Source organism: Cibotium barometz, chromosome 5 (genome assembly GCF_041138505.1).
Source record: "Cibotium barometz isolate CiBa-2024 chromosome 5, ASM4113850v1, whole genome shotgun sequence".
NCBI lineage: Eukaryota > Viridiplantae > Streptophyta > Polypodiopsida > Cyatheales > Cibotiaceae > Cibotium > Cibotium barometz.
This window is the reverse complement of record NC_141050.1, coordinates 36942886-36960825: the sequence shown is the minus strand read 5'-3', so window position 1 is coordinate 36960825 and position 17940 is coordinate 36942886. Positions and strand designations below refer to the sequence as shown.

At 49.2% G+C, this 17940-nt stretch overlaps 1 protein-coding gene across 11 annotated transcripts in view; it reads right to left on the bottom strand.

Annotated features, from left to right (window-relative positions):
• Window positions 1-912: 912 nt before the first annotated feature.
• The window catches only part of LOC147638442 (uncharacterized), a 184067-nt gene continuing 167039 nt past the window's right edge, over window positions 913-17940 (bottom strand). For 10 of the 11 annotated variants that reach the window (XM_086798365.1, XM_086798369.1, XM_086798366.1 and 7 more), the window contains 5 exons: window positions 3027-3225; window positions 1824-1952; window positions 1667-1695; window positions 1361-1521; window positions 913-1188 (listed from right to left, as the gene is read on the bottom strand). In XM_086798365.1, the coding sequence (XP_086654491.1) occupies window positions 966-1188; window positions 1361-1521; window positions 1667-1695; window positions 1824-1952; window positions 3027-3225 (741 nt within the window). In that variant the 3' untranslated portion in view covers window positions 913-965. The remainder of the gene's footprint in view (window positions 1189-1360; window positions 1522-1666; window positions 1696-1823; window positions 1953-3026; window positions 3226-17940) is intronic. The other variant, XR_015265885.1, reaches the window with a different exon arrangement.

Genomic DNA, 17940 nt, shown 5'->3' with positions numbered 1-17940 from the left:
TGTCCTCGATCTGAAGCTGATGAGGGGATCGTGGCCGACGGCTGGGGGGGGGGGAGAGGTGTCACACACGCTGGAGTGCGGAGGCCCCGGTCCAAGGTAACTCCTCTCGGCGAGGTAGGTACGGAGCAGCTTGAGGTGGGTCCACAAGATCGATTGTATCGGTGTCCTCCATCTCCTGGGTCCGGAAGAAACTGGTGACGGTTGGTTGGCGAGGGAGGGGGTGGGGTGTCTAGGGCCGAAGCTCTCTCAAGAAAGTGTCCCTGTGTCTACGGAGTTCAAGCAAGAAGAGGCCTAGGCAACGTTGGTCTGGGAAGTCAATGATCCTGGAGAGTGGACCAAATCCCTCACGAGAGAGAGAGAGAGAGAGAGAGAGAGAGAGAGAGCACTTTCACCCATGCAGATCTAATGAGCAATAATACCACGTAATTATAATGATACTTGAAAAAAGAACTGAATAAATATTAGAGAAGGTTTATAATTCTCACATTAAAGGTGGCATGCTTTTAGAACAAATGTTTAGTATACATATTCCGAAGAAGGCCTTCATAATGCCTTTATAAATCGGCTGCTATTTCAGCTTCTCTCTCTGTACTTGGAAGAGTTCTTTGATAACCATCAATGTTAAGGAGAGAGTTGTGCGTTTGCTCTTTTATGTGAAGTAGAGAGAGAGAGAGAGAGAGAGAGAGAGAGAGGTATTAACGTCGGTAGAATGCAACACAAGGGCATATACGACCAACGGTGGGACTTGAACTCGGGTGGATCATGGCCAGAGAGAGATAGAGCGAGGGAGAGAGCACTTTCACCCATGCAGATCTAATGAGCAATAATACCACGTAATCATAATGATGCTTAAAAAAAGAACTGAATAAATATTAGAGAAGGTTGATAATTCTCACATTAAAGGTGGCATGCTTTTAGAACAAATGTTTATTATACATATTCCGAAGAAAGCCTTCATAATGTCTTTACAAATCCGCTGCTATTTCAGCTTCTCTCTCTGTACTTGGAAGAGTTCTTTGATCACCATCAATGTTAAGGAGAGAGTTGTGCGTTTGCTCTTTTATGTGAAGCAGGGATGGGGGTCCGATCCATGAGAGAATTATTGGTAGGAGGACAAAGCCATTCAAAAATCCTAATACTCCCATGATAGTGAACATTCCGAAATAATACACTCGGAATGCATGATACCTTGCAGAGACAAGGAAAAGCAATATACATATCAGATACTGGGTCATTAAGAGTAACAAAATTTGGCCCTCTAGACTGATATGCACCCCAGGTCGGGAGGCCTATCTTCACCGCCAACCCGTCAGCCTCGGAAGGAGATTGTACTTTTGAGTGACAAAAGGTGAGTACTCACTTGAGAAAGATTAGTGGTAATGTTGCAACCACTTGCGTTCCCAGACCATGCAGGAGAGGTTCGAAGGTCCATTCTAATGCTTTTCCGACCCTCTCATTTCTTGTCCCATCAAATAGCAGAAATGACCTTGCTAAGTAGGTAAACTCAGATGCCATACCAATCTGCATAAACTCAGATAATCAGAAAATTTAGTCATCAGCAATGAACACACATGCACGCTCAAGCGAGTGCATGCCGTAGAGAGAGAGAGAGAGAGAGAGAGAGAGAGAGAGAGAGAGTAATTTGTGTTAGGACAGAAGCTCTCACCACTATGCCAAGGTTGACGAGTGACAGAGCTGACATCCCATTCAGAAACAAGATTAATTGTGAGTAAGCAAGTACACGGGACCAAACAAGGAGAAATTTGCAGAATGCATAATTCAAAAGTGAGTAGGGAGTATAAAGGATTGAAAATTTTATTTACCATTCAATTTGGCCCCTATGATGTACAGAAAGCCGTACACCTCGATATCCACCATCAGCAAAAGAATGGCAATAATGAGAGAGATGGTGAGGCTAAACTGGAAGATCAGAACTGCCAAAAAAACCCCCACTGCAGCAAAAACAAAATGAAATTCAATTAAATTTTCACCACTTCTTTTCATGCACCTCTGCACCCTCTTGTCAGCTCCACATTCGGCCTATCTCTATGTGCACTCCCTCTCATTAACTCCGCCAATCTCGAAATTCAGTCTAGATACCTCAAAGCATGGAATAAGTGAACCTCCAAGTATCTTGATATCTCAATAATCTACTCCTGTCAGCATGAGAAAGAGCTCTCTTTATTGACTTGATTCAAGCATGTCAAGTTGAATCCATGTCCTATGGATGTAGAGCTGCCAAAGCTCATTTCGGAATACCGTGTTCCTCCACTCCTGTTTGGTCGATGCAGCTATCTCTAGTCTTATGTACTGGAAAGGCAACAGTGCATCCCTAGAGAAACCATGAGATGCCATAAAACAGCTACTTCAAACTCTGAAAAGGTAAAACAGTGCTTCCCTAGAGAAACCATGAGATGCTATCCAACAGCTACTTACTTCTCTACAGTTGTAACACAAAAAGGCTGGAAACGAACACCATGAAATTTTCTGAAGCCAGAACTCCCCATATGTCCTGACTTGCACACCTCTTGCCTCTCCACCTGTGCAGTTCTCCACCTGCCCTCCCATTTTCCCCCTTCTTCTGCCCACCGTTCCCTCTTTAGTCCCTCTTTTCTGTGCATTTCCCTCGTGTCCACCATGCACCCCTTCCGATATACACCACCTTCGCTGAGTATTGACACCACCTGGGAGATTATTGCCAGTATCATGGCGTGGCATATCTAGAAGACCAGATGCTCAGAGGCCTTCGAGGGTATTCAGGTTTATGACACCCTATGTATTTGCAATATATGGAGTGACATCGTTCACACTCTTTTGGCCACCTGGGCCCGCATACAGGGTTCTTCTAGAGGTGCGCAGACAAAATGCAGCAGACTTATGAGAGAGTGGAACCATGGTACTTTCTTCTCTTGCACTCCTCCGGGGCTTTTATGGTAGCATAGTGCCCCGTGGATTTTATTTTCCCTTAGATACATCAATGGTTTGAAAATCTTGTTTCAGTAAGTGTTAGTATTTTATTTGCATACCTAGAGCAAATCCGACCACCATGTAAAGGTCGTGCAAACTGTGCAGGTACTGCTCGTTAAAGAGAAACGAATACCCGTACATGTATGCAGTTTTGGTTCCATTGAAGTATAATCTGTTTATATTGTCCAACGATTCTCGAGTTTGCCTTATCATCTCAATATTGTTTTTTGTATTGGATCCCACACTATTTGCAAACACCTGCACACGAACAAGAGAGCTGTATATCTGAGTGTCAAGTTGAAGAGAGTTCAAAAGCAAGAGATCACAAATCACATCAGGAATACTGAAATTTAGAAAACCATCACACACACTGAGGCAGTCCGCGCGGGCAACAAGAAGAGCGGCCTCTAAACACTCCTCAAGGCTCCCGTGTTGCTCAATGGGATTGGGGCACAACGCAACACAAACATAAGAACCCCAAAACCACACACCCAACAAGAAAAGGGACACCACCTAGTTATGTGTGTGAACTAGGACACCAAAGATCTTTCCTTGTAGCCAATCAATACATGCTAACCATATACATCAATCAAAAGACACACACACTCTCAACAAGTACTCATAACATATGGTATTATGTGTGGAGGAGACTAGCATAACACAAATAGATGCACACCAAACTTGGAGAAGAACTTAGAGAGACAATATAAGCTGATTTTGTTGTCGCTATGCACTTGGTCTTAAGGTTACGGGAGCCCTCTCACCATACAACCCTCTTACCATGAATTGAAAGGCAACAAATCAAAAACAAGCCCTCAAGCCTCCAAGCATAAAACCACGCCACGAAATACAAGGATTGAATTTACCTTAAATCAAACATCGGACCGCTTTGTTAAATCAACTTTGCAGATGTAGGAGTCCAAGATTTGTACACAATTGCACCCAAACTACTAATCTTATTTATGCACAAAGGCAAGATACAATTATGATAGGGAGTATGGCATCACTCAAGCCCTCACAAAGACATAACTAGCTTCAAGCTTCAAGCTTCACTATCTCCTTACACACTAGAGTTAGGAGTGGTGTACAATGTGTGTAATCTCCCCTTTACAAGGAATGGAGGGGGCTCTATTTATAGGTTTGAGAAGCCCCAATTAGGATTAAGCCTAATCAATCTTATTACGGAAAATCATAGATTATGGATTTTTTATTTTGAAATGAGAGTGGGCCTCTTCTTATCCCTTGAGTCACATGGATGTGGGCTCAAGGTGAGAGAATTATTGAAGATGAGAGGAGAGTGTGATGTAGAGGTTTGAGCAAATAACTTGTAGTAATGCCTACTCCAAAAGTAGTAGAGTGGGTGCTTATTTACAAATGTTAGTGGTTAGTAGTTAGTAATCACTATAAAAGGTTAGTAATACAATGTACAAAATGAGTGAGAGGAGTAAAGATTTGGAAAGATCCTTTGTATGGTTGAAAGCTCGAAGAAGCTTGGATTCTCCCATGTGTAGATCTTTAAGTTAACCGCCGGTCTCCTTCTTGCATTTGACGTCACAAAAGTTGATTGAGGTGAAGAACATGGAGATTTTTGTAGATGGAAACCCCATATTTGCAGAGGCTAATATGATACATTCATGCTGAATTTTTATGTATTTTTTGAGATTGGGAAAATAATTTAGTAATATGGGAGTAGTAGGGAGAGAAATGGAGATGAGGTATGGGTGTAGAGTAGAAATGAGAGCAAATGGAGATGGAAGGAGAGGGAATAGGTGGAGAGGGTGAGAGAGGACATGAAGTTTTCAGGTTTGATGGAGTGAGAAAGGAATGAGTAAGTATGTAGGTGATGAATGTGTAAGGCAGGTGAGAAGAGACTAGGTGTACCTTGCCAAAAAGTGGGCAGACTGGGATCCAATAAAAAATTCATATCTCACCGCCATTAGCTCCAAAAATTCTCGAAAAAATTGAGCATATTCCTGAGCTCCCGAGCTAACTTTTGTCTTTTGATGACCAGTCCAAATTTGGAGTGGAGGCGGGCGCAAAAAATTCAGCAGAATCATGTATTTTCTGAATTTTTAAAATCTTTGTGTGGATCCCCATTGGTGGAATTTCTTGATAGCTCCAAGAGTGAGCCCCCCAATACATCATACCCTGACCTTAGAGACTCAAGTGCATGTGGACACTTGCATGGAGGAGATTTTTTCCATTTTATAAAGGATTTACATAATAAGAAAAAACAAACTAGTATTTAACTAGTCAACATATCATGACAATATGGTTATTATGATAGGAAAATAAATAAAGAGATCTAATTGTGAATAAAATATACAAAAATAATTGATATATGAAAAAGTATTTAATAAAAATATATAAAATATTTAATAGTAAAAAATATATACAAAAATACTAAACTATGGAAGTCAAAAGGGAGGGAGACTCTCATTATTTTAGGGTAGATGAGAGAATATAAAGATGAAATAGTCTAAGAGAAAAAGTGATTTGGGTAGTAGGCTTTCTACATGGTGTGGATAGAAATGTGAGGGCATGGGATTTACTTATGTATGGTGAAGTTGAAGCATATGTACAATGATGGTCCAAAAGTATTATGAAGAAATAATAATAATAATAATAATAAATAAAATATACTTAGGTTTTGTAATACACACACCTAATGAAGTATTTATATATTTGAGAAAATAGAGACCCCCATATTTAGGCCCTTATATGAAATGAAATATTTACACAAAATGGGCCGTAATAATTTTATTTATTTTTGATGAGTAGCTAGCAAAAACTTTTTTTTTAAATAATATAAAAAATATATAGAAGATATGGGTAAAGTCCCTAACGCACATACGCCTATTTACAGTGAAAAGGTATTTATAACAAAGAGTTTATGTGATTTTCCTTGGCCGAGGTAGCTCCTTATGGTAATGTGGATAGCCGAAAAAATGGCTATCATTTAGCCCTCCCCCTTCCTAGATGATGGTATATTCATGTACCATCATAATGTAGGCCTTCTAAAGCAAGTGGTGTAATGTGGTTCTCTTGTCCATCTTTCTTCTGTTCCTTGTGTTTTACACCACATCCATCACCTCAAACCACATAACTTACATGCCCTTTTATCTCCTTTTTGTGGTTGCTTTTGTAAGTCTGTCGGTAGAATGCGACTCAAGTATGGCTTGAGTCTGTAGCCATTAACCCTCTTAGAATGTTCTTTGCCATCCAAATCCATGAGCTGATAATAGCTAGAGTTGAAAACCTTCTTGACAATGTATGGTCCCTGCCATCTAGTTTCAAACTTGGCATCAAACCGATTATCAAGTCGATTGTCATACCTTAGCACAAGATCTCCTTCTTTGATGCCCTTGTCTTTCAAAGTTGCATTGAACTTCTCTGCTGCTTGCATGGCTTTTCTTCTATAACACTCGTATGCAGCTTCTCTTTTCCACTCTAGCTCAACTAAAGTGAGAAGTTGATCTACCCATGCATCTTGATCTCCTAGTCCACCTTTTCCATGTAGCCGCATTGTTGGAATGTTGAGCTCAATAGGCTGCAATGCTTCTTGACCATAAACCAAGTGAAAGGGCGTAAACCCCGTTGCTTCTCGGTAGGTAGTCCGGTATGCCCATAGTGCTCCATCAAGAAACTCGTCCCAAAGCTTCGTCTTGTTCTCCACCATCTTCCTTATAATTCCTGCAATGACACCATTAGCCTTCTCTACTAACCCATTTGATTGGGGATAGTAGGGTGTGCTATGACAATGTGAAATATGAAGCTCTTCACAAACTTCGGTGAGCAAACCTTTTCTAAAACCTGGACCATTGTCAGAAACAATCTCCAAGGGGGTGCCAAATCTGCAACATATATGAGTGTAAACAAATTTGCTTACAGTCTTTCCATTCACCCTTGCCACACTTTGAGCCTCCACCCACCTAGTCATGTAGTCTATGGCCACTAAGACGTACAATTTTTCATTTTTAGTTCTAGGTAGTGGACCCATAGCATCAATGCCCCATTTTTCAAATGGACCACTTGCAATGACTAATTGGCGTGGACCATGTAGCAACCTCTTATTACCATTGACTTGGCAATTATGACAGCTCCTACACCAATGTTGGACATCCACATGTAAGCTTGGCCAAACATACCCAGCAAGCAAAATCTTTTTCACAGTTAGTTCTTGAGCAAAATGGCCACCACATGCTTCTTCATGCAAACCCTCTAAAATGGCTGGAATCTCCTTGGTTGTTGGTACTCTTTTGCACACTTGATCTTTTCCTTTTTGGTAGAGTGCACCTTCTAAGAACAAGAAAGAACTTGCCCTCTTCATGAGCCTCCTTTTTTGTGCCCTTGTGAAGTCTTGTGGGAATTCACCTTCCAAGATGTAGCTCACTATGGGAGCCAGTGCCTCCATTCCTTGGTACCGTGGTTGCTTAATAGCTGCTGCAGCCAAGACTACTACTTGCATTTCCTTCTTAACACATGCAACAGCTTGTTGTGCAAGTAGATCAGCATCCTCATTTTGTTTCCTAGGAATATGATACAATTGCACCTCCTCAAATTGATTAAACAGCCTACGGATAGCATGAACCTTTTGCCTTAATCTTTCATTCTTGCATGCCCAAATGCCTAAAATTTGCCTTACAATAAGAAGTGCATCCCCTTTTACCAGGAGACGTTGTATCCCTTGATTGATGCACACCTTCAAACCATGAAGTAGTATGTCGTACTCTGCTTCATTGTTGCTAGTAGAATTTGGCAAGTTGACCTTCTCCTTCATAACCACCTCTCCATTTGGGTTGAGCAGCACCAGCCCTCCCCCTGCTTTACCTGTGGCTTTTCTAAAAGCTCCATCAAAGAACAAGGTGAATGCATTAGGTATAGTTTTGGGTGGTGGCAATGGTAGGGTCTTTACTTCAGGCACCTTAATCTCCTTTTCATGCACTCTATAAGTGAGAATCCCTGCCAATTGTGCACGCACACTATCTTCTACCTTGAAAGAGTATTGGAATTCTTGCAATTCCATAACCCACTTTGTGATTCTAGCACTGATAGTCATTTGAGAAGATACCCAAGGAAACAAATTTTCTGTAGTGAGAATTACAAAAGGTTTTGGTAACAAGTAGGATCTAAATTTTCTCACCGCAAAGATGAGAGCAAGCATCATGAGTTCCGCTTCCGTGTAGCCTTTCTCCATGACATTCATGACCCTACTAACAAAGTAGATGGGCCGCATCCTAGTACTGTGGAGATCTTGCTGTAACAAAACTGCACCCACTGTTTCCTTTCCAACACTAGAGCTAACCAAGAAAGTGTACTTCCAACAAGGAGGCATGAGTGTTGGTAGCTCTGACAAAATGACTTTAATGTTACAAAAGTACTCCTCAAGCTCATCAGACCATGCAAACTCTACTTGTTGAGTTAATTTTTGCAAGGGGTGAAGTAACTCTGAGGCTAAGTGAATGAAGCGTGACATGTACTTCACCTTTTGAATGAATGAGATGGCCTCCTTGAGACTCTTTGGAGATGGTAGGTCTCATTCTCATCCATTTTTTTTTTTCCGGAAAAAAGATCCTTCTATTAGTTAATGAGAAAACGCCATATGGCTACAAAGCTCACCTCGCAAGGAGGGATAAAACACAATGAACACCTGAGCTCCCCCCCGTGGCTGGCCGCTCTCTGGGGGGGGCTACCTAGTAATACATGAAGGAGGTGAGAAAAGCCAAACTGGCGGCCGATAGTGCCAAATGACATCCTCGTCCCTCGCGGTGAGGAAAGGGCCAGGCTGCCAAGTGCGGAGGAAAGCCTTGCGGCGCCCTCTCATGCGATCCGAGTCTCCCTGGAGTTTCCCCCAGTGTCCTCTCAAGGTGTGGATGATGTCCACCCAGAGGGCCTGTATGACCTCCGCCGGTGGAGTCGTCTGGTGGTCAATGGCCTCCCTGCATCGGGCTCTCCATATGTGCCAGGCCGTCATGCTGCTGATCAACTCCCATCTCTGCCCGACCCCCTCCTGAGAGGTTGCCGAGGAGAAGTCTGGCGTCGGAACCACCGCCATCGCCCTGTCAGAGACCTGGATGGTCACACTGCCAGGAGCGTCCTCATATCCAAGTGCAGGGCCGCTATCCGTGGCCCAAGCTACCGCACCCCATGTCACCAACATCTCCCCTGGAGAACCTGCAAAAACCATCCTGAGAGCGCGCTGCCAGACCTGCTGTGCCTGTGGGCAATCCCATAAGCAGTGCCGCTGTGACTCCTGTGCATGATCGCACCGAGGGCAGGACGCTGGGTGACTACCAAAAGCAAGCCAAGCCCCCACAGCCAATCCTCTATGCGCTGTGAGCCAGAGAAAAAGTGTCACCTTCCGGGGACGGAAGCTGGCCCAAAGGCGCTGCCAGAAGTCCCTAAGAAAGGCAGGGGAGAGCCCCTGTCGCCGCCAATGCTCGGCCGCTGCCGGGGTGCTCTCTATCCTGTGTCTCTGAATCCGCCGCCCCAGCCTCGCTGTATACTGAAAAAAGGGAATGGCAGGGCTGGTAGGGGCCGAGTAGGGATCTCGCCAAAACCACTCCCCTGGGTCCCACTGAAGGCGAACAAGAGGCTTGCTGTCCCAAGCCCAGAGTCTCCAAGAACAATCCTCCCCTATCGAGGCCGGTGAGGGGTCTACATACCACTGTCTCTGATGAAAGCCGACCACCCGAACCCTCTGAAGGATACAACCCTGGAACCCATCCAAATCTAGTCGTGACCTCTGAAGCTGGCCACCCTCTCCCACCTCGAAAGTGAGTGGGGCGACTCTCTCCGCTGTGCCGCAGACCGCTAGGAGGATCTCATGCCGAGTAAAGACACCCATCCACTGTGGAGGTGAAGGGTCCTGTACTGGGGTCCTCCACTCCCGGGGGATGGCCGCCTCAATATCCTGTCTCATCAACTCTCTGCCCCTCATCCCACTGAGTCTCCTCTCCTGAGCCTCTGGAGGCAGCTGCTGAAAACATATCCAGTCGTCTAGGGACTGGGCTGGGCCGGAGCTCAACGGGCCCCACGACACGTGAGACCGCGAGCCAACCATATGGCCACTGGGGAGACGAATCAAGGGGTTCCAGATCAATGGCTGCCTCAGGCGCTCCTCATCGGTGCCCGGGGGAGTCTGGAAGAGTGCCGGCCTCAGATGCGCCCAGGCCCTCAGAAGGCTGGCTGCAAAACGCTCCTCGAAGCCAAGGCCCACTCCTCTGGAGCGCTGCTCCGTAAAGATCCACCTGATGCTGGGGTTCCAGGGGCCGCTAAGAGACGGAGTGCGGCTGAGCATCCTGGAAACAAGAAGCTCCTTCCACGGCTCAACACCTGGCAGGAGACCACGAACTACCAGCTTGCCAAGCAAAGCTCGGCTTTGGCAAATAGGATCTACAATGCCCAGGCCGCCTCTCTCCCTCGGCTGAGTGATCACAGCCCATGCCACCTTTGCCCTAGCGGGTCGCCCATCGCCTCCGGACCAAAGAAAGTTCCTGATGAGCCTCTGCACCTGGCCAATGCACGCCCGAGAGAAGGCCCAGCAGGAAGTGATGTACCACATGGTAGCGAGCAGAACCTGGTTGGCCACCACTACGCGGCCAGCCAGAGATAAACGAGCAGTACTCCAATACAGAAGCTTCTTCCGAATGCTCAGAAGAAGGGGGGCTATCTGCTGCTCCGGAGAAATATCAATGCCCACATAGCAGCCCAAATAACGCACTGTAGTGCCGGGGGGCAGCCACTGAAAACCATCAACTGGCCTCCAAGTCGGGGGGGGCATAGAACTGACCCACAGCCCACACGACTTGTGCCAGTTGATCAAAGCGCCCGAGGCTCTGCAAAACCTGTCCATGGCTGAGGCGAAGCGGCGGAGGTTCTCCTCATCTCCTTGAAGATAGACAGCAGTGTCATCCGCAAACTCCGAGTCTAGGAGCTCCTCCGAGGTGCGGATGGGAAGCTGGAGGCCCCTCAAACCTGTATCCTGTGCCGTCAAGAAGGTGCTCATGGCCTCCGCCACAAAAAGAAAAAGAAAGGGCGCCAAGGGGCACCCCTGCCGCACCGAGCGCGAAAGCTGGAACCTCTCTCCGCACACACCCTGTATCAGCACCTGGCTATGAGCCGAAGTGTAGAGTGCAGATACCCCACGGATCCACTGAGGGGGGAAGCCCATCCTCTCCATAGTGCCTTCCAAGAAGGCCCAGTCCACCCGATCATATGCCTTCTCGAAGTCGAGAAGGAGCACCGCCAAATCCTCCTGCCGAAATCTAGCCAAGGCCGTAGCCTCCCAGAAAGAGAAAATGTTATCCAGAATGCTCCGATCCTGGATGAAGCCTGTCTGCGTGGAGTGGATGATGTCCGGAAGGTGAGGCTGAAGCCGCCTGCTGATCGCCTTAGCTAGGACCTTGTAGGCCGTGCCTAGCAAGGTGATCGGTCTCCACTGTCTAATCTCCAGTCTGTCTCCGCCCTCTTTGGGGATCAAGTGAATCAACCCCTCTGCAATGCTATCCGGCATGACTCCCGTCTCCATAATCTCCTGGAATGCCAATCTGAAGCCCCTATGAAGGAGGCCCCAGTACCTCTGGAAGAAAGCCACTGAAAGACCGTCCTCTCCTGGGCATTTGCCCCGCGGTAATGCCTGAAGAGCCTCCTCCAGCTCCGTATCCGAGAAGGGGGAGAGAAGGGAGTGCTGTAGATGGGCCGGCACAACCGGTCTCGTGAAGCTCCAGACTGCCTCCCTAGCCTCTCTCACCCTGTCGTCTGCCGGCTCAGCAGAGAGAAGAACCCTGTAAAAATCTGTGGCTATCGCCCGCACCCTGGGGGGATCCACCACAACCTGGCCATCAGCCTGACGAAGCCGCCTGAGACCCTCTCGTCTGAAGCGAGGCCCAGTCGCCTCAAAGAAATCCCGAGTCACTCTATCTCCAGCCTGAGTCCAAAAAGAAGACCGAGCATGGAATCGGAACTCCACCCGCCTCTCCTCGATGGATCTGATCTCAGTGCGAGCTGTCTCCATCTGCTCAGAGATCCAAGGGCTCAGAGGATCTCTCTCCTGGAGTCTCTGGAGGGACGCTAAACTCCTCCGTAGGCTCCTCTCCTGCTCCCTGAAGGCCTCCAGACGGTCCAAGGCAGCCAGTCTGAGCATCCGACTAATCTCCTGCAAGCCACTGGCAAGATCACTGGCTGCCGAGCCTCTCCTGAACTGTAGCTCCTGCCAGACCTGCTCAACTCTGAGTGCGATCTCAGGCTCCTCTATGAGACAATCAGGAATCCGGACGCTCTGGCCCCGCTCTCCTCTCGAAGGGTCCTCAATCTGGAGAAGCACTGGGAAGTGGTCTGAAAAGGAGGAGCCAGCAAGTATGCCCACAGTGCCGCCTCTATCACAGGCCCACTCATCAATGTAGAATCTGTCGATGCGGGAAAGGTTAACGCCTGTGGCTCGTCTATCCGAGCGCGAGAAAGATAGACTCCCCTGCAACCTGCCAAACTCCGGGAGAGTCCACGGATCCTGGCCTCTCACCTGTAGCACTAGCTCCTCCCAGGCAGCTAGCTCTGGCCCATGAATGGTCTCCTGGCTGCCCCCCATCCTATCCTCTGCGTCCTCCAGCATGTTGCAATCCCCTCCTAGGCACCAGTGGTCTGCCAAGGGGAGGGACTGCCTGATGGTGCTCCAGAACTCGGCTCTCCCGGACGCCCCGTTAGGGGCGTAGAAGTTGAGGAAGCCAATGCGGTCTTCCCCAACCCGAAGGATGACCCACTGCGCTCGACCCTGAACCAGAGTGCCAGAGTCCACAACCTCAGAAAGAAGCTGCTCGCTGACTGAGATGCATACTCCGCCCTGGTTCCCCTGGGGGCCATATGTCGGGGACCAAAAAGTGTGACTCCTGCCTGGCAAGATCTTCCCGCAGATGCGGGTACGCCCGGCAGAAAGGTGGTGCTCCTGGATGAAAAGAATATCTATGGGTCCTCCAACGAGAGCCCTCTGGATCTCCTGACGAAGTCTGCCCCGACCAATGTGGCAGCGATGTCCACCGAGACCCTGGATGTTCCATGAGAGGATCCTCATGGATGAGCTGAGGCAAGTGAAGAAGCCGCCACTGGCTCACCCCTCTCAGCCGGCCCGGATGATCTGCCCTCCACTCTAGGAGTCTTGGGCGCCGGCTTGGAGGGAGAATAATCACTGTCTGTCCGGGTGCGGAGTCTCTCCAGAAAGAGGGTGACCTGTGTCTGAGTCCAGCCCCACTCCGCCTTCGCCCTATCCAGAGCATAGGCGTGAGACCAATCCTCTGCATATAAGTACCTAAAGGAAGGCTGCACCCTCGGGGCGGCATGGAGGAGAATCAGTAGCACCGCCTCAACTGATGTGTGGACCGGATCCACCCGCCAATCTCCTATACCAAACAGGCTCATGCGGGCTGAGTGAAGTCGGGTCTGCAGTAGATCCGTGAGCCCCAGGTCGCTGAAGTGGTGAGAAAACTCCAGTATCTGGTCACGCAGAACTTCCTCTACAGAGCTGCAATCCCAGGCTGTGTCTGGGGCAACGCTGAGAGGAAAGGAGAAGGCCACCATGCTGCTCACCACTGAAGGAGAACGCGAGGGATGGCACACCACGCAAACTCGCAGGGGCGCGACCAGAGTCTCGAATGGGCCAGCATCCAGCTGGAGGCACCTGAAAAAACTGTAATCCACTGGTAGCCCCATCACTCGCGGGGGCCCCCCAGGGGAGGCTGGGGCGAACTCTGTGGCGGGTGAAGCGAGGATCGCCATCTCCACCGGCCCGGAGTGGCGGTGAAACAGCCGCTGGACTGAACTCTGGCCTACCCAGCTGCGCTGCCCCGGGGCAGTGGGTGGTCTGGCGAAGTATCCTGGAGAGGCTGAAGGAGGGATGGGGGCGCGCGGCGAGGAGGGGGGAGAGCGAGGGGAGGATGGAAAGGCATCTGCCAGAGGATAGGAGTCAGGGGGGGCCGCCGGGGGAGGAGGGAGGGGGGGGGCGGGGGGGGGAGGGGGGGAGGAGGGAAGAGTGCTCTCCGGGTGGGGGGGAGGGGAGCCGGGGGTCGCAGAGTGCGGCCGGGGATCCTCAGGGAACTGCTCCAAGGAGGGGGCGGGGCCCCCCGCGGGGGGAGGCGGGAGTGGGGTCTCCACGTGGGAGACTCCTCCATCGGCCTCAGCAACGGGCACTGAGACTGAATCCTCGTCCATCGGGGTGGGACCTACCGGCCGCCTATCCCTGACTGGAGCATAAATGCGGGTAGGTGCCTGTGGGCCAGCCGGAGTCGCCCGTCCACCATCCTGTCCGCCAGCCTGCGCTGCCTGCTGGCGTCTGCGACGGTCCCTGCGAGCCGGGCGTTTCCGCCGGCGAACCTCCTGCCAGCCTCCAGCCTCCTGAGTCTGTGCGGCGTCCTCCGCCGGAGCCTGCTCGTCCGATGGTGGCGCCTGCTGTGACGAGCCAGAGATGTCCGGTCTCGGAGGTGGATGGCCACCTCTCGGGTCTCCCGCAGGGGGTCCAGAGGCAGCAAAGCGTGAAGGATTAGCCCCCTTGCGGGGACAGGAGCGTGCGAGATGGCCCATCTCCCGACATATGAAGCACTGACCGGGGAGGCCCGAATACTCCACGCGCTGAATCAGATGTCCTCCAGAAAGACAAGGGAGGAGGATCGTCTTCGGGAGGGACTCCGGTGACGAAACAACAACACGAATGGCCGGGAGTCCTGCTGCCCGAGCAACCACTGAAGCCGCGGTCTGTGGCACCTCCACCACCTGCCCGAAAGCCTTGCCTATGGCCGGCAGGAGGGGCAAGTACTCCCTTCAGAGACCTGGAAAGCAGACGGTGATGGGGAATCCAGTCGCGCCTGCCAGTGGATCAGACGATGGGTCGAAACCGTGTGTCCATCGCGCCAAGAACGCCCGAGAGGAGCGTAGGGCAATGGGGCTCCGAGCCAGCACCCTCTGAGCTGCTGGTGGGGACTCGAACTCCACCTGGTAGTAGCCGCGGCCTAAAAAATCCACGCTGACGATTCTGGCAGTCTCGCCGATGAGGCTACCCTGAAGTAGGTCGCGTAACTCTCTCCGCATTGGGCGGCTACCCACCACCTTGCAAACCAAGGAGGAGGCCTCCAAAGAAGAAACAGAGGACGCGAGAAGCTGCTGCTCTGCATCTGAGAAGTCTAGTCGAAGACCTGTATCGGTCGGGGCTGACGGAGAGGCTGCCATGGAGTCCTCCTAGGGGAAAAAGACCAGGTACTGGCTGAATCGACGAGACGAACCCAAGAAAGACCACGCCACTCCGCTGAAGACGCCGAAAAAAACAAAAAAGGGGGGGGGGGATGGGGGGGGCTGAGGCAGGGAGAAAGGGAGAGGCAGGGACGGGGGGCGGAGAAGCCGACGACGCAAGGAGGGGGGGGAAAGGAGGTGGAAAAAGGCGGGCGGGGGGGAGGGAGAGAGGCGGAGGAAGAAAGATGGCGAGGGGGGGGCTGCGCAGAGAAGGCGAGAAAAGGGGGGGGAAGTGGAGGGCGGCGCGGAAGAGGAAGGCCGGGGGCGGAAGGGTCTGGCTCAGGCGGGGGGCAGAGGGGGGCAGGCGGGATGAAGGCGGAGGGGAGGAAGGGCTGCGGGGACAGGCGGGTGAAGGAGGAGGGGGAGGAGGCGGCGGCGACTGCGAAGGGGGAGGCGCAGGGGGCAGCGGGCTACACGCGCTGCATAGGAGCTCGGAATATGATACACTACATTCTCATCCATTTACATCACATCACATCCTTTTATATATGATCACATCTCATTCTCATCCATTTACATCACATAGGATCCACCTCAATGCCTTTGGAAGAAACCTTATGACCCAACAAGATTACTTCATCCTCACCAATATGACATTTGTCGGGATTGAGTTGGCCCCCCATGTCGTAGAGTTTCTTCAAGCCTTCTTCCACCCTTTGCACATGCAATGACTTAGAGCTATAGATGCAAAAATCATCTATGAACACTCTAATGGATTTCCCAAAGAATGCTTGAAACACCATGTTCATGAAACGTTGAAATGTCGCTGGAGCATTGGTTAAACCAAATGGCATGACTCTGAAAGCATAACAACCCCAAGGAGTGATGAAGGTTGTTTTCAATTGATCCTCCAATGCAATCCCAATTTGAAAGTAACCCGAGTAGCCATCACATATTGTATACTTCTCATGACCTGCTACCTCATTTAGGATCTCATCTTGAAATGGAAGAGGAAAGTGGTCCCTTTTTGTCGCCTCATTGAGTGGACGATAGTCCACACACACTCTCCATTTGCCGTTCTTCTTGGGAGTGACCACAACGGGAGAGACCCACTCTGAATTTTCTACAGGATATATGAATCCTGCTGCTAGAAGCTTCCTCACCTCTTTGAGTAGTGCTTGCTCCTTGATGACTCCTAGTCTTTGTAGCTTTTGTGCCTTAGGTTTGGCTTCTGGCTTTAGCTCAATCTTGTGTTGAATGGCCTCTACGCCACGCACATCTGTGTAATCTTTAGCAAAAAACCTAGGAAATTTCCTTAGTACACATTTAAACTCCTCTCCTTCCTCCAATGTAAGCGTTTTTGAGAGCATAGCATCAAACATTTCTTCATCATGCACAATTTGGTCTTCTTGAGAGCCTACCTCCTCCAAACCTTGACAAGGTGTCTCTTTGTCTTTTGCTCTGAATCTTACCCCCATGACTTCAATGGAAGACTCCTCTTCCATAGTGCTACTGCTGCTTTCTTCCTCTGAGGCGTCATCGGTCCAATCCTCCTCTGTTTCGCCTTGAGAAGATTCTTCATTTATCTCCTCTTGTCGTTGCTCCTTCATGTCAAAGATAATCTTCTTACAATTTTCATTCCTGCAAATTAACTTTCCATTTTCCCAATCCTGCAAAGCTCGCATTCTCATTAGCCATGGTCTACCTAGGATAAATGGATAACCACTTCCCTTGGTAGACATAACATAAAAATCAACAACCTTCTTAATGCCAAAAACTTCCACAGAAACATTCTTACAAATCCCAAGACACTTTGCTTTGCTATTGTTTGCCATTTTCACCTTAATTTCAGGTGTTTCATGAATATGCATGCCTAGTTTTTGCATAAGGTCCTCTGTCATGATGCAAATTTGTGCACCCCCATCTACTAGACCCTTGATGTAGCAATCTAATATAGGTGTAATGTCCTCATCCATCTCGGCTTGTGAAATTTTTACAACAGGCACATTCTCTTTTGTTTTTCTCCTAGTGCTCACGGCCTTTGTTAATTCCCTCCTAACTTATGGACATAAGGCTAGAAATTGAGGCCACGAGATATCAGGACCCTTACCTCTCATATCTTCCAAAAGGTTGTATGGAGCCATACCATGTCCAAGGGGGAAATCTTGGAGGTTTATACGACGTCGTCTCCTCTTGACTTCCTTGTTTTCCTTCACTTTCTTTCCTCGTCCATAGTCACTTTGTGATGCCACACCCTCCTTTTCTTTCTCTTTTCCACGCCCTCGTTTGACACCATTTGCTTCAATGTCTACCTCCTTGGCCTTTGTTACCTCTACCACATGTACATTTGGGTCCGGCAAGGGTGGCATTCCTTCCACTCCTCGTGGAGGTGGTCTTGTTGCATTGGGCCTCTGCAAAATCAGGTTGTTGTTGTTGACTAGTGCCTTCACCTGCATTCATCACTGGATAATTCATGTTAGGCTTCCTTGGCTCCCCACGAGGCCAAGGACAATTATACATCCCATGCCCTGACTCTCCGCAATTCCAACATTGCAAGAGTCGTCTAGGTCGTTGCTCTCGTTCTTCAACCCTTTTAGCTTGGCCCTTCTGTTCCACAGCTTGTGCAAAGTGGATAGACAAGTTATTTAAAGACTCATTTAACTTTTCTATCACCTCGACTGTGACCTCAGGTAATTCTCTACGAGTGCAAGATTGTACCTCTTCCCTAGGCTTTGAGTCATCAAAGATAAAGCCCCCCCCAAG